The sequence below is a fragment of the Corvus hawaiiensis genome, chromosome 3, assembly GCF_020740725.1.
Source record: "Corvus hawaiiensis isolate bCorHaw1 chromosome 3, bCorHaw1.pri.cur, whole genome shotgun sequence".
Lineage (NCBI taxonomy): Eukaryota > Metazoa > Chordata > Aves > Passeriformes > Corvidae > Corvus > Corvus hawaiiensis.
This window is the reverse complement of record NC_063215.1, coordinates 87,358,347-87,382,032: the sequence shown is the minus strand read 5'-3', so window position 1 is coordinate 87,382,032 and position 23,686 is coordinate 87,358,347. Positions and strand designations below refer to the sequence as shown.

The 23,686-nt window shown below is 41.1% G+C and overlaps 1 protein-coding gene across 1 annotated transcript in view; it reads right to left on the bottom strand.

Annotated features, from left to right (window-relative positions):
* GLP1R (glucagon like peptide 1 receptor) overlaps positions 1 to 23,686 on the bottom strand; it is an 81,791-nt gene that overhangs the window by 11,849 nt on the left and 46,256 nt on the right. Inside the window, exons 4-10 of the mRNA XM_048299038.1 lie at positions 21,464 to 21,573; positions 18,837 to 18,943; positions 15,285 to 15,438; positions 13,645 to 13,804; positions 5,074 to 5,134; positions 852 to 921; positions 60 to 148 (exon numbers count right to left, since the gene is read on the bottom strand). Of these exons, the coding sequence (XP_048154995.1) occupies positions 60 to 148; positions 852 to 921; positions 5,074 to 5,134; positions 13,645 to 13,804; positions 15,285 to 15,438; positions 18,837 to 18,943; positions 21,464 to 21,573 (751 nt within the window). The remainder of the gene's footprint in view (positions 1 to 59; positions 149 to 851; positions 922 to 5,073; positions 5,135 to 13,644; positions 13,805 to 15,284; positions 15,439 to 18,836; positions 18,944 to 21,463; positions 21,574 to 23,686) is intronic.

Sequence of the window (23,686 nt, the reverse complement as noted above, 5' to 3'; positions counted from 1 at the left end):
GTCCTTGGCTGCTTTTATTCTGATGAACACGAAAAGTGTCAGACCACCTTATGACATACCTGCATTTTATGTCAGTTTTGCACATCAAATTAGCCTGCAGTTTGGAGATGATGATGCATATAACTCTGATGAAGATGAGGAAATTTACCTGGAGAAGTGAAAAAAGAATTTGTATCACCACCAATAAACACATGTGCGTAAGTACTCAAAAAGGCTGGTTTGTGTATGCATGTGTAGTCTCTGTGCATCCTGCTATGCAGCAGCTGCAGAATTTACTACAGAACTCAACTCCTTGCTAAGGAACTGTGATCTAATTACATACTGTGAATGCACAAGCCACCCTTGAAAACACAGGCACTTCATTACACAAAGCAGGGGACCCTACTTACTCTCTGGAGTGAGACACATTAAAGGTATGGGCTGGCCCATTTGCCTTGTCTGGAGGTCTGAGCCTGATACAGTCTTGTGCCTGCAGAACAGGGCATTTCTACACAATGCCACAAATTTTGTGGCTCTTTCATAGCCCAGTACCTGAGATAGTATCGTTGGTCTCCCTGAACTACCTTTCACACCTTCTGTTCATGAAGAGTTAACAGCCCTGCTGCACCATGCTGTTCTGTTATCATGTCCTGCCACTACAACATCACGGCATGTGGCCAAATTAAAGAAACAAAATGCTAGTCTGGAATTTCAGTGACAGAAACCAACTCGGTTTCATAACATCACATCTCTGAATGAAAATGTCAACAGCCTCAAAGGTTATTAGCCTTTGGACATGCACAATGGCCACGTGTGCATCTTTGTACCATATTGTGCTGTTCTCAGGGACACAGTATGTGTCTCAGACTCACCCCGATAGCGATGAGAATGGGCAGTCTGATGATCAGCCAGTAATTCATGTTATAGTTTCTGGTCCAGCAACTAGTAAGAGGACAAAAAGGAGATGAAGGAAAAGTTTCAGTACATTACTAAAATCTCTCGCTTTTCATTCTGTTCCAGCAATGCAGATGGAAAACAATATTAAGGACTAGATCCTAGGAAAGCACATCATGCTGACATGGAAACAGATGCATCTGCTTCTTAGAAACACTGAATGCTTTGTACTATTGCAGCTATCATAATCCAACTGGACACTATTCACTGGCCTTTCTTGCCCACTAATGGCTAGCTCTCCTCCACAATTTGCTATGAATTCTCATCCATTAATTGTGAAGATTCACTCCATTAAAACCAAGGTCAAATTTGTCATTTGGCTGAAAGGAGAAGGGGGGGAATCTGTTTGAGTCCAATCTTTCTGCTGTCATTCCTAGCCTCCTTGTCCTGCACTATTTTTTATTATTCTTAGTCTCCAATGTCAGATCATCTTATTTAATTGCTTGTTAGCTCATTATCCCATTACTTACCATCATTATTCTCATATCAGTACTGAGATCAGTCATCTATTTTATCTGTCCTTATTTTCAAAAAGGAGTTACTAATTTCAACCAGGGGAAAGCAACTGCATCTTCAAACACCAGCTCCTTCACTGCATATGCACAAGGTTTCAGGCCCACAGGGAGTTAAAAAATTATAAGCAAGTAACATCAAAAACGGGAGCAGCAGTTCCTAACTTTTGCTGACCTAAGCCCTCTGCCAAGTGAGTAGCATGCTGCAGCAATATAATACTTCATTTTCCACATGAGTCTCATTTTGGCTTTTTAAATTCCTGTCTCTTTGAGCAATATGGGAGAAAAATGACAAGAAAAGTCATGGCAGCCCCAGTTCGGGATCACTGGTTTGAAGTGACTCTTACACTGAGGGTTTGTACATCTAGTTCCTTTTGGTCCCCCAGTGGCCACAGCCAGCCACCACCACTGCCTGATGGGCCCTGTCTGTGCACAATGGCCCAGGTGTTAGGGCAGTGCTCATGTGCCACTTCACTTGCTGCTGCAGTGACAGCGTTCTTAATATTTCTATAAAATAACTCTGTTAGCCTCCTGCTCAGCATTACTCAAAAGCAACAGTCACCAGGAAAGCCAGCAGGTTTCTCAGCTACACAGACTGTGAAACAAACCACGAAACACAGCACTACATAAAACAGAGGTTCCTTCCCAAAAAAAGCTTTCTCTTCATCTCCAAATCTGTTCTGCCAAAACATACATATGCACAATTTTCCCTAAGGCTTTGTGACAGGCCTATGAAAGATCAGCATGGGTGATGCTGGTGCAGCTGAAACCCTCCCCAGCCTTGTAGTGGGACAGTCTAAGAGAAAAGAGCAAACCATGCAGCACGTGGGAGGGATCCATGCTACAACCAGACACCCACAGGTGCTCATGTACTGGAGAGGAAAGCGTAGCAGCTTGGTGTGGCAATTCCACGTTCCCTTGCAGGGACTGCCAGTCTGAGGAGGGCTGGGGATTTCATTTTTCTTTCAATTTCAGTTTAATGCATACAAAAAGCATATTATTACCACCAGCAGCTCTACAGCCTCCAATTCAATTGTATTTAGGTATCGGAGAAAAAAGGCGTGCAGACTGTGTGCAGTCAGTGTACCTGAGCCAGAATCTGAGTAACAGAACTTCTTAATTGGTACACATGACTGGGAGCCAGCTTCATGGAGCCTTTGAAATTAATTTTAATTGAACACCTCAAGACTGATGGGCTAACAGGTGTGGCTGGAAGTGGAGTTCTGATTTTCTCACTAGCTGCAGTAGATGCAGACGCAATTAAAAAGGTTATTTGTAATAACAGAGGCTGAGAAACATTCTTAACATTAACCCACATTTCTGTGTGCGTTAATCTACTTCCTGTGGCACAAATCAATTTTAGCTACCTTTAAATTTATACAAGTATGTGCAATAAAAAAACCATTACAGGTCAATTAAGGTGTCATGACTATTGAAGCATCCAGAAAATAAAATCGGTAGATGTCTATGTGATTTCTTGCCCATCTGTGCTTTCTGTGATTGCCACACTGATAAATACACCAATATCTATTGTTCTTGGGATCTAGCCCTACAGTTTGCTCAGCACCACTTAGAAGATGCTTGGCAACTAATAGCCTCAGAGCCATGAATGGAGAATTTGTCGCACGAAAAAAATGCTACTGAGATGTTTCTGCCTTTGCTTATCAATCCAGTATTCCCCTTCTAAAAGTGAAAACACTGAATTTTCACCTTGAATTGCTACAGCTGAATGGAAAAAAAAGGACTGAAGGCTGACTGTTTTGCTCACAAACTTAATTGCAGACAGAAGCAAAAATGTTTAAGTATCAGGTTTTTAGGCACAGTCTAAGAACAAGAGCTTGTTTTTAATTGTATTTGTATATCTTTAATTGTATTTGTAATCTAGACAAAATATTTTTCAATAGCTTACTTTTGAAAACAGTAATTGCATGCTAAAGGAGTTTATACTTGCACATGTAAGGAAAGAAGAAGCCAGTGTACAACCAAGTCGTGCAGGCTTCAGTCCTTTATTCCAATTGCTATGTTCACAGGACTGCCTCAAATTCCCAGCCCTGACCACATTTATTTCCAGTTATTCTTCACAGCTAGAGAAGTAGTTAAATCACAAATGAAATTTACAGCCTGCTGCATGGTGACAGAGCTATGGCAAACAGCATGAAAGATACCCCTGGCTGCTCCAGCAAATGCCTGCCCAAGGCACAGAAATCTTGCCTTTCAGAGCAGCTGCTGCATGTGGTTATTTATTGCTGTATTTTACAAATATTTAGACAAGATTTAGAAAATTCAATAATGTGCAAAATTGCCCCTTTTAAGGTCTGCTGAAGGCAGTGAGTGACAGTTTTCCTTAACAGAAAACATAAATCAACTCTGAGCACCACATAATGTGAGTGGCTCAGCATGAGCACTTTGAATACATTTTCTACATCAGTAGGAAGATATGCCCATGCAACGTCGCCTGTTTGGAGGCTGCGTGGTCTTTACACCTATTCTGATAATGTCAACAAAACTTGCAGTACATCAGTACAGCCACAATCTTGCTACAGAATATCATCAAGTCAGCCTTGAAAAGGAAAGTCAAAAAATCCTAGCATTGCTTAAGCCAGAAAAGGCCGTTTTGACTGAACTGGTTCAGTACTATGAGGAACACACACAAAAAAGCCGGTTCTTAATACTCACAAACACCAGAAAACAGTCTGGGGGGTAGCTTTGACTAAACTCAATTTTCACATTGCAGCATCTCTCCAGCAATGATTCTGCCTGGGAGAAAAAAGAAAAGAAAAAAAAAATCCTCTAGAAAAGTGCTGGCTGGATAGTTTGGAAACTAAGAGGAAAACCCATTAAATAATAAGTTAATAATAAAAATGAAAGAGCATAAATTTATTTCTTTCATCACAAAGCAAGCTACCCAAATATTTCTAGGCAGCCACAGTTTCTAAAAAGAAGAAGCCACTTTCCTCCCTTTTGTTTGTTTTTTTAAAATCAAAAAAACCCCAACAAACTACAATGCTATTTGGTATATAAAGCATATACCAAGGTAATTTTTTTCTGAACAGCCACCATGGTAAAAATGGACAAAAAGTATTTGGTGTTCTACAGCGGTCTCATGCGTGACACAGTTGACTCCAGCAAGACTAACATAAGCAGACAGAGAATGCGCCTTTATTTTAAGAAAATCTAAATAATGGGAGCTTAAACAAGAAAAGGCAATCACTTCTCTGCTGCTGGGCATAGGCTAATCACTACAAATCACAGGCAGAATCCTGTGGGAGGTTGCTGCCTTCCTCTGAAACAACTGTAAAGGCTACTGCCAAAGGCACAGTATCAGGAATGGTCTTGGTTGGGTATGATGACTTCTCTTGTTGATACTGTAAGTACAGAAAAACAAAACATACCTTTCCTTGACCTGCAAAAGAATAGATTCATTCAGACATGCAGAAAATTCTGATAGAAAAAAACATATGCTCCTTTCTGAAATGTTATGCAAGACCTTCAGACAAAACAGAAGCAATTATGTGATGTTTCAGCACATTGCCAAAGCAAACCACACTGAACAGAAAGCAAACAATGACCTGCTGGTGCACACATACAGCACAAATGAGATAGCGATAAAAATCAGAACGAAACCAACCCCTCATCTTCATAAAGGTACTTGACAGTTCCCCAGAGGATAACAAACAGCATTGGCACACCTGAAAAGAGAGGAGACAAGGCTGACATTGACACTGAGACTGGAAAAAGCAGAGAGGAGAACAACTCCCCCTGCCTCCCCCATAATGATGGGCAACATAATTAGCGGGTGTCAGGGTTGCAGCTCCTATCCAACACAGATGGCCATGAACAGAACTAGTGGGCTCCCACCTAGTTCCCAACAGGCGTGAAAAATGAACAACACAACTGCCCCATAACAGGCATTCACCACTTATTCTGTGGATATTTTCACAGAGGGGCCAAGGGAATTTAATTTCTGGAAGCTCTACTAGCCTCTGTACTCATGCTAGAGAGGGCTGCAGTGTGCTCTGACCAAAACCTTTGTGTCCATATTTCTGCCTGTGGGTCACCCACTGTAGTCAAGCAGGACCAAGCTCAGGCTGTCTGTTGGTGTCGAGGCTGGAGCACACCCAGCCTCACAAGCCCCCCATGGCAGAGGGAATGTGGGCACACCCACATGTGTTCTCCCCACCCATAGAAGTCCCAGTTCTGGCTATGGTACTGGCGTGGACTTGACTGGCTGCAGCATAGACAGCAGACGAAGCTGTGGCAGTGAGGAGAGGCTTGGCCCTACCCTCACCTGTCAGTGCATGGGCTACAGCTGGTCAGTTCAGCTGGGGTGTAAAGGGCAGAGAGACAAGCCAAGTAAGCTAGCACTCATCACCTGCTTTACAGTGTCAAAGGCTCTCTAATTAATTTCTTTCATTTATGAAGAGCCTAGATCACAAAAGTAGTTTTGAAGTTCATCTACCAACCAATACTCAGTACAGAGAATGTTAAAAAAGCGCACAAGGAAGAAAAGCAGGTTGTGACTCAAAAGGCAGGATGAGGAATTTGTGCCAGAGGATAGACCAAGATGGTCTAATTCATCCTTGGACAGTGTCTGATGCTGCATGTGCATTGTACAGAAAGAGCAACATTTAGTGTACTTTGTTACTTTATTCTTAAGAACCAGTAAAACAAGGGACCATAAGAACATCAGGCTGCAGCAGTTAAGTTCTGCACAGGGCAAATCCACAGTTCATGGCAGCAGAAGCCACAGGGAAACTGGTGATCTCCCGCAGTCTGAACACCTCAAGCAGTATCGTTTCTGGGTTTTATCAGTAAAAAACCTTCTCTTTTGTTGTACTGTAGAATTTCTCTGCTATCAGAACAGCTAAATACTACAGACACAGAATAACAATATTCTCCTTAATCAGTTAATAATAAAAAAAAGAGAGAATAAAGAGCAGCAAGGAAAGAATACCAGTAATTAGAATAATAGCAAAGATAATGAATTGAGTAGAGATTACTTGGGCAAATAGCTACCATGTTCCATGGATGTGTTTGATACTGAGAATACACAGTATTTTGGGAGCAAAGTTACCAAAAAACTCTATACTGCCTTGACAGTAATATAAAGAGAGTAAGAACAGGCTCATTGCACACCACTTCCAAACCAAATGAGACTTTGATTCACAGAAACAAATTATAGTTTGAATTATTCCTTTCTTGATTTTGCTGAGCATTTAGACATCTTAATATGAAACCTACAGGATAAGATATGAACACTGAGAGCACAAAGGCTGTATGTCTGTGGGTATATCATTTGATAGATCAAGTGATAACAATAATGATTTGTAGGTTATCTCTGTCTTCTGGATACATCAGAAATCTCTCCATGTTTAATCAAATTACTTAACATTTGAATTGAGAATGTATTATTAACACTGTATTTCAAAAGAGCCTAACTAGAGGGAGGCTGGTATAATAGAATTGCATCAGCTATACAAATATTATACAAATTAATAGGCAGCACATATAAAGCAACTTGTTCAACATTCTCTGCCCACTCCCACTTGTGATGCACACCACTGGTGTCTTGGTATTGCAGCACCATCAGTCACACTATTTTCCATGCTGGCAATGCACATTTTAGTCTGAGACACCAAGACTTAACAGTGCAATACACACATGAGTTTGCACTGATGTTCAAACCTTACTACATGGATACCACCTGACATCTACCAAATTCACAAAGCCTGGTCCTGAGAAATGGGTGGCTCTGGAGACTGTCTGGGACACAGTCCCAGCAAATGGGAATACATGCAGCTTTCCAAAGCCCTAGTGAAGATCTGAAGAGGAGACTGCCCCAAGAACATTCCCTAATTCACTTCAAGCTTGTAGAAGCCATTCCATAACAGCATACGAGCAAGTTTGAAGCATCTCTGCAATAGCTGCAGTTTGCAAGGATCACTGAGACTCTCCAATGACTAATTAACAATCTTGATATCTAATTAGCCTATATAAATGCATATATAATTCTGGCTACTTCACTCGGTCAGAATTCTGTCTGGTTTGAGCAGACAGTGGACATAAACCATGTACAACTCCTTGAATAAACACCACAGATGACTATGTTTCATTAACAGAATCAGCGCTGTATTCCAGTCATGGGCTTCCAACACAACACTTTTGGTGCATTTGAGTTTCAGTCCCACCCTTCTTTCTCCTGCGGCTGTTATTCGAAGTATATCAGATATCCAAGAAAAAAACTGCACTCATTTATAACATGCATTTATTTAAGGTGTAGGCTGAACTCTTTCTGGTTTTGCTTTTTTGTCATACAGAAAGCTCTGAGATTGATCTTCTCCTAGACGAACTGACCAGAGAAAGGTCTCTGAATTCTGGAAGTGGTAATATCTACTTTTTCTTCTGTACTGCATCACTCTGAAGATGCCAGAAACTGCAACAGCCTGCTCATGATAAACTCTGCAAAGTTATTCTTGCAGGCTGATAGCTGACCCAAAATCTTTGAACACTACATGGTGATTATGAAATCTGTCAAGTATACCAGGAAATAAGTGTGCTGACAGCTCAGCTAGTAAAGTTCAACTTCAAATGACTGGGCATCTGAATTATAGGCTGCAATAATAATACATATTATGGATTATGAGAAAGTAATGGAACTGCCAAATCAACATCTTAACACACCACTGCATAAATAAGCAGCACGACCTACTTAGTTTCACTCTAGCTTATATATTCTACACCTGGCCAGATGCCTCCACAGTAAGAAAAAAAAAGTTGGAAAACCAGTCATTTTTCAGAATGACCAAAGGATGGGGTAGGTAAGAGAACGAAATTTTGAGAAAATCTGCACAGGCTGATGTTTTCAGAATACTCCACTATCCCTAACGAGAGGGGCAAGAAATTCCTGGGGCTGCTAATGGAAGTTACCATGTGCTGATAGCAGCTTGTCTCTTCATTTAACGGGTCTGAGATGTTTTGGTAACAAAACAGAAAAGCTCAGGTGTGTTCTGGAACCCACGAAGTCCCCGTTACCATGAGAGGTGTCAGCAGGTGGTGCTATTCCATGCCATCTTCTTTCCCTTACCTCCACGTGCAAGCAAGTTTCCATTCCATTCCATTCAGACACACTGTATTTGCAGCTTTGCATTGTACCTCTCTTTACATAGAGGCAATTTCAGGGAAGGCATGAGGAGCAAGAGAGGCTCCCCTCATCCTCACATGCCTCACATCCCTAATCGGCAATTTACTTCTTCCTGAAGTAAATTTGTCTCTGTAGGACCAAAGCACTGCCATCCTGCTGAAACACTTAAAGAAGGACATACTCTGAACACAGCATTTTAGGACTGTTTTCAGTAACTCAGCTGTAACCTGACATCCCTTGTTTCCACATGCGGTAAGTTCAACCTCTTAGACAATCAGGCACACAAACCAGAAGGACTCTACTGCTGTCAGAACAATTCCATTCCTCTTTCTCTCAGAAAGCATCCAAGAAACTTTGACTTGATCAACTGATTGATGAATGAATGCAAGAATGATGTGATGAGGAACTGAAAGAAATGAAAAACAAATATTAGTAGATTTACAAAGAGTAAAAGCACTAAAGATGTGAGAAGAAAAGATGGAACATTGTTTTTCTTCTGAAGTAAGGAAAAACACAAAAGAGTTGAATCTAGAAGACAGAGTGAAGACAACTAAGTGGAATTCCTGACATGTACTTCCTACCAAGATCAGTCTGGATACAAAATCTATTTTTACATCCTTCTCTGAAACACAGTTTTCATTTGAAAACAGAAAAGAAGGTCAGTGCAACGAATGCATCCTTTGCTACAGTGAGCTCATACTGGGCTTCTAAAAGAAGGTTTCTTACTGGCTCTGTTCCAGTCAGATCTTCCTTGCAATCAGGATGTAGATTTTGATGCCCTAGCCAGGATTCCTGCTTTTAATAGCTTCATTCCTCAAAGTATTCTTCCTTAGAGCAACTTTGGATTGCCAAAGCTTGGAAGGAAGCAGATTATTTATTTTTTATGGCAATTTTCCTGCTGCAAGTGCAACTAGGTGTAAAATTGCCACAGCAGCTCAGAGAATATTTAGCTGTTTATTAGCATTTTCTTCTTAGCCTTGAGTGCTGAAAATGTTCTCCTGTCATTCTTCCCGTCTGGATGTCACTCAGAGTCACTGTAGGATGTTCCTGTTGTTTCCCCCTTCCCTCCTCCCTACTCCTAAATGTGAACAGGTCCCTTTTCCACTAAAATCTGCTGATACTGCAGCATTACAGTACAAACTGCTATTCTCCAGAGACTACTTAGTACAGCACTGATAGCTGAGAGTCAAAGTCAGGCTCAGCAACTCCTCCCTTGGGCTCAGACATGATGAACGCTGGGTTGGTGTCCTGGACACTGACTCAGACCAGTCTGCACATAGTGAGAAACAAACAAAACAAAAAAGTAATGATCCTGATCCCTGTAGTTAGGTTGGGCGTTTTCACCCCCTTCTTACAAATGTGTTTTCTTCTCTCTAGAAAGTGAGATCCATGGGCAAGGATTTCTCAAGGAAGCACCAGGTACCAACAGTGTGCAGCAACAGATTCTCTTTTCTGCAAGCATAAATGACTACGTGAATCAACATCTGTTTTAGCTGCTGTTGTGCTGACCCTCAGAGTGAAGGAAGCCTCTCACCTACCTGCTTGTCCATTAGCCTATTAAAAATTTGGGGGGTTTGATGCTGCTAAGTGGTTTTGCCTTTTTTTCCCTCCATCAGCATTGAAAATGGACTAGACAATTGTTTTTGTAGTAAGATATGTGGAACTTAAGGTTGACACAAATGTATGAAAGTCTGCTTTGACAAAGAAATAGAAGACATAAGCAGGACATATCCAACATTAAATGAAATAGGAAAAATGCAACACTGCCATCTCAAAGTCTAGTATGGCATGAAATCTCAGCAAGGAAGTGGCCATTAGGAATACAGTTACCTCACAAATAATAGGGAAGGTTTATAGAATCCTATCAATATACATGATGTCAGTATAAATGACTCCCAATTTATGAAACTATATTAGTTTCCATAGGTCTATCAAGATTTTATAACTTCTAGGTGTTGTTAAGTACAGTAACATAAGATAAACAGACTTTTACCTTTATAAACACTTCAAAAGCAAAGAGTAATTGCTCATTTGGACTCATAATAAATGGACTACTGTCTAATAACTGACTTTAGAACTGACCTAGTATTATCATATAGCAAAAATGTATTTGGAATATCTTGGAACAATTGGTCTACTGTGGGATGAATCTGACAGAGAAGGAAATGAGAACCTTTAGTCATAGGCTTGCCAAGCCTGGGAAGAGGGCTTTAAACTAAAGTTGCTGCGGAAGGGGATCCTTAATCTACCCCACTCCTACCAGTTGGATGCCAGTGCCAGTACCTGCTATGATCTCATTGGCATTACAGAGACATGGTGGGATAGCTCCTCACTGGTGTGTTGGAACAGAATGCCACAGGCTCTTCAGGAAGGCCAGGCAGGGGAGAGCAGGAGGGCATTTCACCAGGTACATCAATGGCAGCAGGAATGCATGGAGTTCCACCTGGGGATGGATGAGGAGCTGACTAGGAGCTTATGGGTCAGGATTAAAGGGAGGACAGGCACAAGTGACATTATAGGGGGAGTCTCTCATGGGCTGCCTGAGCAGGAAGCCCTTCTGCGGCCAGACAGGAGCAGCTTCGCAGCGACAAACCCTGATCCTCCTGGGGGACTTCAACCACTCTGATACCTGCTGGAGGGACAACACAGCAGGGCATAAGAAATCCCAGAGTTTCCTGGATCACACTGATGATAATTTCCTTCTCCAAGTGACAGAGAAGCCAGTGAGGAGAGGTGCCATGCTGGACCTTGTTCTCACCAACAAGGAGGAGCTGGTGGGGAATGTGAAGCTCAAGGGCAGCCTTAGCTGCAGTGACCATGAGATGGTGGAATTCAAGATCCTTAGGGCAGTGAGGAGGGTGCACATCAAGCTCAGTACCCTGGAATTCAGGAGAGCAGACTCTGGTATGTCTGAGTGCTCACAGACTTCAGTTATAATTATAAGAAATAACAACATGAAGTGACTATGTTTTTGAGCAATTCAAGTATAAAATTTTTATACATAAATATTCATCAAATGATGAGAAATGAACAAGTTAAAAAATCATCCTGTAAGAAGACAACTCATTAATAGAACAAAGAGTCAGAGCATCAAATCAGCTCCGACAAACAAATATTTTATTTTTGTTCCACTTTTTTTTTTACAGTTGATTAATTATTTCAAAGAGAAGAACACTCTCGGTTCAAACAGGAACCTCCTGTCTCTCTTTGAAGCCTCAGCATTACACTGAGGCTATCACGCAGCTCAAAAATCAAATTAAATCAAAATCTTCTGAGCATTGCCTACAGCAGAAAGTCACCTGGTGAGAGACTTGAGCACCCAAAAAATGGAATCACGAATGAAGAAGCAGAAAGAAAGGGAAAAATCTTCGTATCCTCCCCCCAGTAAAAGATGAAAGTGTTATCTGGTGTAACTAATCTGGGAGCACTGAAATAGCAGATGCTTCTCCATTTGAAGGTGGAGAATCATTGGCAAGGTTTGCACATGCAGACACATATGGAAGAACAAGAAACTGTACAGATAACAACTGAATGGCACGGACAGAGCTTTTCTAGAAAGCTTGGATGAAACCCATATATCTAGTACCAAGTTCTTGCATTGCTGCTCATTTCCACAAACTCATCCAGAAATTCAATATACAAGAGTAAAACAAGCTTTGTAAAGGAAGAACAAAACCAAAATAATTATCACCTGTTTCTGCCTTCTTTTGCAGGAGACAAACTCTAAATAAAAGTGATTCAGACCAAAAGTAGCCTAACCCTTTCTTACAAAAGAACACGATCCCCTCAGGATTTGACTAGATATAATTTTGTTCTAATTTCTTTTCCATTTCCTTTCATGACCTCAGTCAGTGCTTCAGGATAGCTCCCTCTCCCCCTTTTTTTAAATTGAATTGAGGGTCTGATTAAAACATATATAGTTCAAATGTTATACAAAATGGTGCTGCTTTTGCTGCATGCCCAAGATAAAAGAATATGGAAGATATAGAACTTTAAATAAAACTCCAGGAGGAAACTGCTATTATTTGCATTTATATATTTAATCCTATCAATATGTCCAAAAGCCTTTCCTCCTTATATATCGATTTTCAGTAGAATTGGGTAATTTACAGTAAGACATTTATATGCCTTTTTCCAGTGAACTAATTTGCTAAAATAGTCACAAATGAAATCTATAAAGAGAGGAGGAGAGTCAAAGCAATTTAAATGTTCAAATGAGCATCTGTGAAGGCACTTGTAGTATTTACTTGGATTTACTTTCATCTTTCCAAAAGTGGCCTGATTCCACCAAAAGGGGAGGGTAGTGAAGAGGAAGGGAGAGAATGCAATAAAAGTACATGCAAGATCACTCCAAAACTAGGATTCATCCCAAACTGTAATGTATTTTCAGGTGAGCTGTACAGTGAAAGAAAGCTTTAGCATTTCTACAGAAGGTGACCTTTGCTCAACCAACTGATTTCAGGGCATCACAGTCCTTGATTTCAAGCACACACATGCCCATGGCACACGCACCCTGACCATTTTTTCCCAGAAAATCCCTATTTGACCTGCACTGCCCACTTAGCCAACCTGACAACTCCCAGCTAGCACCCCCTTGTTCATCAGCCCCTTTGCATCACCCTGCCTCATGCTGCCACCATTTCTCTACTGTTGTCCTCGCCCAGGTGCAAAGCATCATTGCTATTTTGCACCACAAGTAGTTAAGATGTCTTTAAAAGCAGTGGGAAACTTTCAGGAGATGAAGCAGGGCAGCCCAGAAAACTCCACACCCAGCTGGAACCACCCACACATAATTTGTTCTGGGAAGCTGATGTCCTGCAGGAAAAGTAGTTTGCCACTGGTTTGGTGAGTTTCTGCAGTGTCCTACAGCCTCTGTGCCATGAGCATCCAGGAGCTGTGAGCACACCCTCCAGCTCAAACAAGGTAAGGGACTGGGAACAAAAAGGGAATGCAGAGTGCAGGACTTAAGTTGGGCAGCACTAGGACAGACACACGACTTTTCCTGTTATACATCTGCCAGTGCAGCCACAGGCGGACAAATGGAAAAAATCAACTCACCCCAGCCAATGCAGAGATAAAGGCGGAAAATCCTCTGCTCAGAGAAGACCGAAAGTACCAGCAGTGTGTACAGGTACATGCCTTCCACCAGCAGCCAGTAGTAGTTTGCAGCCACACAATACTGCATCATCACAAACACCAAACGGCAGCTGAGTGATTCCTGTGATGGAACAAAGCACAGCCCAAATTAATGCAACAGAGACTGAGAATCAAAATATATTAACCCAAAAGACTGGTTCTCTTTCCTACTCTTGCTGCTCAAAAAAAAGCTTGCTAAACTAATCATGTATTTTATTACTGAAGGGGCAGAAGCCAGTACTAGGTGCTATACACAGCAGACAGATGCTTTCAACAGCATTACTCCTTTAAAAAAAATAAGTACATGTTCTGTATTTTCTCCTCAATAAGCAATGGATTATATTTTGAAAAGCACAAATACAGATGAAAGAACAAGTGAAAGGTACTCGGTCAACCACAGTCAGTGAATCTTTCCCTTTCCTCGATACTCTATTCTGCAGTTGAGCATTTCTCTATTAAAAAGAAAAGAGTGGATGCCATAGGGTTGACTATTTGCCAAAGCAAAGGATATTTTCATAGAACAGCAATGTTGCCCAGTGCACCCCATTTAAGTGCAAATTCTCTCATTGCTGATAAATTACAGAGGTGATCAGCAGGGCTTTAGATAAGTACGAAAACCAATTACCTAATTAATATATCCATCAGACCTGATGAAACCACTTTGAGTAAACCGTGTGTAAAATCATAAAGTCTATGCTTTTTGGAAAGAAGAAATGACTGACAATCCAATACAAATATTTCCAAACCATTTGTGTTTTACAATGCTATTTTCTGGCAACCGATACATTGCAGAGGAGAAAAAAAAAAAAAATCAACCATCATATGAGATTGACTAAGTCGTTTTAGCACTTCTGCCTTAGGCAGTGTCAGAAAAGGATGGTACTAAGGATGCATCAGGAGAGTTTCCCTTTACAGCTCCAACCCTGTACTGCAGCAGTAAGTGCCATACCCATGTTTTAGAATTACAAGGGCTATACAGATAATAAAGCTACCTTTCTTCGAGGATTCAAGTGCATTTTGCATTCCAAATCCAAATGGGGAAGGGCACACTTTCATCATATTTACAAAAGAGTTGTATATCCTCTCTCATCAATTAGAAGTATTAATTAGCCTGTTCCTCTAAAGCTTTTCCAAACGCTTTCAAATTCACATTTTAATCAGATGCTTCCTTTTTTTCCTGTCACCAAGAGATTATATAGAGATGAACAAGAACAACCAACTTATCTGGTCATTAGACCAGATGGACAGTTCTATCACAAGAAGGTGCTGGCTTAGGAAAATAAATGCCCTCTTGTCATTGCTAGAAAGAAATGAAACTTCAGCACAGAAAGAAGATACAGGCATTGGTGTATGTATATATATAGATATGTGTACATATATATATATATATATATATATATATATATTTTCTTGTTCCTCTGTCTAGTGGGGGCAAACTTCCCACAGTTAGAGAAACATATCATGCCATCAGCTGAAGAATTAAGTTCATGACCTGCTGTCATGCAAACACACCACAGTGATGACTCCAATATCCTGAGAAAGGCCACAGTGTCTGCCCTTACCTGGAAGGCTATAAGTCCTTCCCACTGGTACTCTTGTGTGGCTGTGCTGTACATCCACTTCACCACTGAGTCTTTAATAAAAACAGATATAGCCCGGAGGATAAAAGAGGTGAAGAGGTTCAGGTGAATGTAATTCCTCGTGCAATGCAGATGTCTGTAAAAATAAAAATCTAGTCATGATCCACTACCTACATAAAAGATGCAACATCACACACAGGACTGAGAAAGGAACAACAGGCCCTGTAGGAAATCAGGAGGCACCAGAGGAAAACCCCATAACTTGAGAATGGCTGTAGGGATTTCAAACTGCCTTTGAGAGGAAAATACTATCAAGGAAAACACATTCAAAACTTCAGCCCACAGAGCCAATGTTTGGGGAAAGGAAGAAGATAGGTGTGTTAAGAAAAAAATATTTCAAAAGCTTATAAAATGTAAAAATAAAGTCATTTTCAGAAGACTTATCTGAAAGGACTAAAAAAGTCAAGTTCTGCATAATGCTGAAGCTAATTGCTTCGAATTGACCCCAATGTCACTGCACAAGTTTACCTTGGCAAAGCTCAGGGCTGGTGTGCAGTGCAGCTTCTGGCTGTGCTCAAGCCCGCAATGAAAAAACATCCACCTGCAAATTACCCCTTGACAACAGGAGAAAAATCTGTATTCAAATTGCCTCCTGGGAGAATTGTACATACTTTCTGTAGAAGTAAAAGGAACAGATTTTTCACCTCTGCATTAAGAATTGAAAACAAAAAAACCAAAGAAAAAATCCTCTTGAACTTCAGCAGCCAACTGCAAAGACAATAAAATTGCTACTTGTCAAAAAAAGCATGTTAAGGGATAGCAAAAGTAACTGCAGTCATGTAAATGGCATCCAGTTGCAGAGTGCTGCCAGTATTTTACCAGCCTTATTCACAAACATTTTTCTTCCAGCTCTGCAAGGGTACACACTTTACTTCAAAGGAAGTTACTTTGGGTATGACTTTTAAGATGCTAAAAGATAGATGTAACATACGGTAATCAGCAATTATTCCAATAAAAGTTTCAGTGAACGTATACTTTAAATGTCTGGTTTTTACAGCTCTATAAATTTTGGTAGAAAAATTGACTTGGTCTGAAAGTTAGAGGTTTGCACTAAAGAACAACTTGTTTTCCATAGGTCAGATAGAATTTTTTGTAGTTTTTTGGGACTTCTAAGTCACAATTTATTTCAAAACTTACCTATTATTAATATTTATTTTCCTTAAACTCAAAATTCATTTGCTGCTACCCTTCAGAACTGCTACACATTTCAATCTGATTGAAAAAGTTATGTAAATTAGGCAATTGAAGAAAATAGGTTGCAAGTAGTTACTGAGTATTTTTGCTACAGGCAATGCAAGTTATTCAAATTGTTTGAGTCATGAAGTTATGGGCCTAATTCAGCTTCCACCACTGAAATTACAGATTTTCCTTCCATTTCTTCTGGAGGATGCAAAATAGGACTCTAGAGAGAAACTGTTTCCTCTGCTGTATCATCTTTAAAGACAAATAGAAAGGTTATTCTGCAGTCTAAGAACTTAAAGAGGCCCATCAGATTTGCATGCCATTGAACTAGATTTTGATCCCCATTTGTTGAGGCTGAGCAGCTCTGGGGAGAAGAGCAGAGATTCCAGCCAGAATCCAGAAACTGCATTTCACATAGGGGTAGGTCTCGTATTTCATGCAATCCAGGACCAAGTTGCCTCCTGATAAACAACTTAGACAGGAGAACACAAAATGGATTGATGGCATAGTTTTAACAAGACTCTTGGTACCTCTAACACAACCCTGGAACCTCATTTTCAAAATGAGAAGCACACACTTGCGTACACTTCTCCAGTCCCTGCTTCACAGCTGAAGCAAAAAATGCTGAAGCATCACCCCACAAAAGTCAGGGCATCCAAATTCCCTCTCTCCTACCGGCCCTTGGTGACAAACTTGCTCTTTGTTCCCTGCCAGAAAACATCCTTTCTTCCTTCATTCAAAAAGTATATGGTTGTGCTCTGTGACCCTGGGCTGCTAAGATTACTCAAGAAGTGTCATTGATGGGTGAAATGAGGAGAAAACAGTTATCCTGGGAGACATTTGGAGACTTCAAGACCATCTGGTGTTTTTTCAGAAAGGTCCCAAAGTAGCACAGGTACAACACATACAAATCATAATTATCACATGGCATTCACAGAGGGTGAGCATGTCTCTGGATTTCTGCAGTCATTTTAAAACTTCCTTGATATTTCCCACCTATGCTTCTCCACTGGAAGGAGAAGTGATAATACAGTGCTAAAACGTATGGTACAATATCAGAAGGCTTGCATCATTTTAGTTTTGGAAATTGGAAGTTAAAAGGCATGACTGACCTTTTTAAATGCATAAGGGAAGAAAGGAAAGGGACTGCCTTCCTGAAAGTGTAGCACAGGCACCAGAGCAAATGATCAACTGGTAATGATAATTCTTCAGTCAGGGAAGGAAGTTTCTCAAGGATCAGAGCACTTAAAGGTCCTGACTTGATTTCAAATAAGAGTACCAGGAGATGGAAGACTACACTCTTTTAGGAGGCAGCCTCATCAGTACATAAGAGGGATGGGACCTGGCTGTAGAGAGAAGCAAGGAGCAGGACTTCGTAGCAGAGGGACGTCCTTCCCACAACAGAACAGGATCTCATCTTTGTGTTTTCTAAGTATCAGCCTCCTGTGTTCAGCACTCCCAAACTGAAGGAAAATCTGGCTGGAATCACAACATGTCTTGCATTTACAGAGTAAAAAATAAAGACCCCTATTAGAATCCAAAGTTGTGTTTTGGTCTGGTTGGGGCTTTTTTATTTATTTTTTTAACCAAACACACACAGTATATTTTTGGCATGTGAAACCAAAAGCATCTAAATTTTCAAATGCTCCATTGCATTTGTTGGTACAAACCAGGATGAACTCAGTATGTCACTCTGGCCAGCTGACAGCAATTTATTTCACATAAATGTTTCAAGTTTCAAATTAGACTCTCTTCCATATTGTGAAAGAAATAAGAATTTCTGAAAGTTCTCCAAAAATGAAAATTGTGTCAAAAATCCATTTCTGCACACCTTGCATGTGAGGGCTGGGATAAAGGCCAGACTGAGATTTATGCTCTGTGTAACTCCAAGCAAGGCAAGGTGAAAATTTTTCTCCTAAATATCCTTGCCCTTCTCAGACTTGTGCCTCATCTGCAAGGTGACACCATGGAGGAACGCTTGCATCTCTCTTTTACCACCTCTCCCAGTGGAAATTTCATTGAAATAAAAGCTAGCCTAACAAAATATTCCAACTAATAAAAAGTACCTGTTCCACATGTTCATATGGGTAACTGCAAAAATTTGGCCATTTTACTTGCATTTTGAGAAGGAATTATTTTAGGAAGGAACACAGAAGTGACAAGAGATAGAGAAATAATGAGGTGATGAAAGGAGGGAAAAAAAAACCCCAAATGTTTCTGTCAAAGTCTGATATTGTCATACAGAAAAACATAAAACCTTTACTCCACTCTCTTCAAAGCTTCACCAGTTACCTGAATCCAAGAAGAATGGCAGTTGCTATTACAAGGGCAGAGAAGGAAAGAGCATATCCAATGGTGTATATGATGGACAAATTCAGGAGCTGTTCTTCTGGTGCATCCTGAGAGCATAGAAAGAAGAAAAGAAAAACAAAAAAGTGGAGGGGGAAAAGAGAGAGCTCATGGCCTTCAGTTCTTTTCTCCCAGCTACTTTCTAACTTTCTTAATGACAACCAGAAATCATTCTCCTACTTTCAAGTTTAAATGCACCTATCAAATCAGTCTTCCACTTTCCATATGCTCTAAAGAAATAAAAATTTAATCTTAATTCCTCAGCTGCTCCCAGGTGTTTGCTCAAATAGTTGAGTTTTGCAGCCTAGCTAGAAAAATAGATAATCTGACATTATTTCATAATAAAGTTGGAGAGATATGAATTATCACACAAGCAAGTCTTAAAACAGATGGCAGGAAGCAAAGACACAACTCAGACCTGCAGTAAAAACAGCAGACCTAATCTTTTCAGACTTGAGCACTTCAAGCAAGTCTCCTTACTGCGGTAATGAGGGGAGTGCTCATGTATACTTAGAAGTGCAACAAGCCAGGTCCTATTTGATGATGTGGAGGCAAAGCATGCCTTGCATACACACAGCTAAACCCTCTTCTGCCCCTCAAATAATCTGTCTTCTGCCTCAACTATGCAACCTCCTGGGAACAAATCACAGCTCAACAGCATCTCATGACCTGGGTATTGCAGCACTGCTTGAGAGGGAGCAACCTGGTGCAGACCAGAGCAGTGGGGGCTCTTGTCAGATTGACTAAAACATGACTACTGAGATCCTTGCCTGAAAATTCTGGCCAAAATCCTTATAGAGAAGAGAATTACTTGAAAAGGTACAGGCAGCTCTGAATAATAACACACCCTTACTGCTCAGGCTCCGAGGCACATTCATATTCACTGTTCTAGTTCATCTCTAAGCATGTATCTTTGTCTAAGATTTTATTTCCCTTCTTCAAGCTGCTAACTCTGCAATTGACTCCTGAGACGGTGCTGTACAAAGGAACACATTCCTTGTACTTCATAAATTAGATACAGTTATTGAGATGTACTTTGCACAGCCAGGAAGACTTAAGGTGAACATACAGGCTGTACCTCAGAGATTTGCTAGGATAATGCTTTAAAGCGAATGCTATGAAAGCTGCCTTATGAAAAGGAAAATCTCTTCAGTATCAAAGCTTAGGCAAACTACTAAAACCTGACAATTTAAAACATGTGCACAGATGAAAATGACATCATACACCTAAATTTTTAAAGATTCGCTACCAAACACTTTGGAATTTTAATTACATTTGTAATAGAACACATGACAAACTTATAAAAACAACTTATTGTTCTCGCATGCCAGATGCATAAGCCAAAGTCACTATGGGGCTCTATATACATTAGCTGGAAAACCAAACAGGGCTGTTCACATTTCAGGGAGTGACACCATGTACACAGAGTTTCAGAAACCAGATCAGTTCATGTAAAAGTGGAGGCAGGTGCCAAAGGAACAAGTGTTACCATTAGGTATCTCACTCCTTGGCATGTCCCAACACAGCTCTGGAAGAAATCATAATGGCCAGCAAGGATAAGTCAAACGACCAGGCTTACACATGGCATTAACACACTGTGCTCTGCTGGTATAGCACAGAACACAAAAGGGACAAGGAATACGGCTTTAAGTCAAAGGAAAAGGCTAAAATTCAAGTATTTGGAGAAAAATATCTTTTCCAATCTCCTCCTAGTCTGCAGCCATTTATTCCTTCTGAAGAATGAGGCACTGAGCAATGGGAACTACAGAGGGCATAGATCCTGCAGCTCTTGGGACTTTCATAAACTTGAACTGTTTTATCTAGGTAATGCACTAGTTCCCAGTACCCCAGGATAGAGAGAGTGCACTCAATTTCTGTAAGGAAAAGCATCGCCCTTGGAGGTTCACAGTAGTAGTGGTATCACGTGTCATGGGAACGCACACAGTGCAGCGGCTGACGCCAATGGCTGTCAAAAATCCTCTGAAAATCCCTATGCTCTCCTTCATTTGGTGCCAGGCATCTCAGCTCCCTGCAGAGTAAAAAGCACAAGGGCAAGAAAATAACACTGACAAGCCTAATTCCATTGCCCACGGAAAATGAAGGTATAAAGACAAAAAAAAGCCAAAGAAAAAAAAAAGGCAGGGATTGCCCCATGCCCAAAGGTGAAAAAGCAAATATCCTTCAGTTCAGTTCATCTTAATCACCTTAATAGCTGCTAACAAGACAGAAAGAGCAAATGGTCACTATTATAATGATGTGACAACGGAAAAAAGGCAAAGGAATAACATTAGGTCACTCCTGCAGTTGAGCTCCTTGCTCTGCACTGCAGCTGGGATGACCTGAGTCACTTCTCTTGGCTCTCACGTACATTTAAATGTGCTCTTGTCTACCCTCCATGTTCCCTTTGTTGAAGGGGAGAGACCTGATGTCCCTTACCATTAGGCACACTGAGGTGAGTCAGTGAGGATTACTTTGACAGGACAAAAAAAAAAAATTTTTTTTTTTTCCCCTCTTCTGCTTTGCCCTAAGCAACAGCTGCAAGATGGGAGGAAAATGGGAAAAACACTTACCTGGTCAGAGGGCTCACACTCAGACAGGTTTCTCCAGGGCAAGGTCGAATTCTCCTTCAGCAGCCAGGTCCCCTCCAAGGTGCAGAAGCGGTACACCTGCCCATGCAGCACTGCCAGGAGCAAAATGAGACACAGGGTCAGCAGGAGGAGAGCCTGCTCAACCAAGGGGCAAGGCTCACAGAGTGGTCTGCATCTCCGTGCAACGCTCCTTCCTCACCCATCGCTCTCCTGGCTGGAGGGGGAACCGGCAGCATGGCAGGGCAAGTGCTGCACCGGCTCCCTGACTGCCCCCAACATTCTGCTGCTTGTCCTCAGGGCCCCAGAGCAGCTACCAAGGCATCAGGTGGCTCCAGGACATGCTCCAGGACAGTCACTGACCATTCCACAGTAACAAGAGACTGAAATAATTGCTGCTATCCTTGTGTGGATTTTGTAACGTGCATAAACTCCAGCTCGGTGAAATACTAGATTTTGAGACATGCAAATTCTGGGAACGTTAAGCTTCAGTGATAGATTTTACATAGAAAAGAAGCTGCACAAAGACTAAACACACCTTTTCTTTTCTGAAAGCATGCAGATCCAGAGAAACCTCAGAACAGGAATGCTAACACAAGCTTCCCAAAATGTAATTTCTTACACAAACATCTGTGCTACAAAACAAAGCCATAAATCTTTTCCTAAACTACCCATGTACTCTTTCTATTCCTTCTGTCTACATGTTTGAATAACAAAATCGCAATAAATTAACTGGAGCAGTTAGCTACTTGATCTTGTAAAAGCAAGTACATTGAAATGGTCCATAGTAAAATCACATCAGACTGAAGCACCAAAACAAAAAATGCAAAGGGAAAGGAGCACTCAGTCCACGTACGAAAAGAAACTCCCTCTCTAGTGCCTGGAGTTCTGGGGAAATCTAACAACTTAGTTGTGTACACAAGCAACCTGCAAGTGTCCTTGTAGTACAGTAACAGTGTGAGCTGCTTTGCAAAGGAAGTTTCTAACTAATCACATTTTTGAGCCAGTAAACTGACCTATTTTATATAATGAAGCTACCCCTCAAAAAGCAATGCTGGGTCAATCCCTCAGCCAGGGCTAGCCTCTACCCAGGCAATGTTTGGAAAAACACACACAAATATTCTGAGGTATAAGAAGCTAAGTTAACCTTGCCTGCTGCAACTTCCTCCTGTTGTCAGCTCCCTTATTACTGCAAACTAGAACCCATCAGAATTTGGCATTTCTGTTCAGTGGGAAAATTTTAAAACTTATTTGAAATTCTAACATCCCAGTAGGTTATTTACACATTAGTTGACAACTGCTAATCTGTTTGATAATTGCCAGCAGCAGACAACTAGTAGGTTCTCTAAGTGATGAATGATTTAATAAAACAATACAGACATTAATATTCTAATGAGACATTTTTAATGAGTATGCTAAATGGTAACTGATAATGGCTCTGGTAGGCACAGCCTATTTGCTTTTGTAATTGTTATCCTGAATATACCAGTAAGACATAATACAAAGATGATATAAAAATTAAGTTATGCTTGGTGGAGGTTTTTTCTTACTATTAAGGGTATCTGTTTACATATGTTCACACGAAAACAGAAGGAGAGGTTAGGTACAGCACCTGCAACACATACACTCACAGCCACTAACTGTACCCACTCTCCTGGTGACGCCACCAGTGACAACCACTTCCTTAGGTCAGGGTATTGCTATGATGTTGCTCAAGGGTAATACAGCTTATTTAGGAACACCAGGAATAAAAGAAAGACTAGGGAAAACGTGGGTCCTCTCAGGAAGGATAGGGGAGACCTGGCTGCACAGGACACTGAGAAGGCTGTGAGGTACTCAATGGCTTTTTTGCTTCAGCCTGGAGAAGAAAAGGCTCCAGGGACACCCTGCAGCAGCCTCCCAGTACCTGAAGGGGCTACAAGAGAGCTGGAGAGGGACTTTCCACAAGGGCGTGTAGTGAAAGGACAAGGGGGAATGGCCTTAAGCTCAAGGAATGCAGATTTAGATTAGAAATTCTTTACTATAAAGGTGGTGAGGCACTGCAACAGGTTATGCTGAGAGGCTGAGGACACGACATCCTTGGAAGAGCTCAGGACCAGGCTGGATGGGACTTTGAGCAGCCTGGCCTAGGGGAAGATGTCCCAGCCCAGGGCAAGGTGGCTGGAACTAGATGATATTTAAGGTCCCTCCCAACCCAACCATTCCATG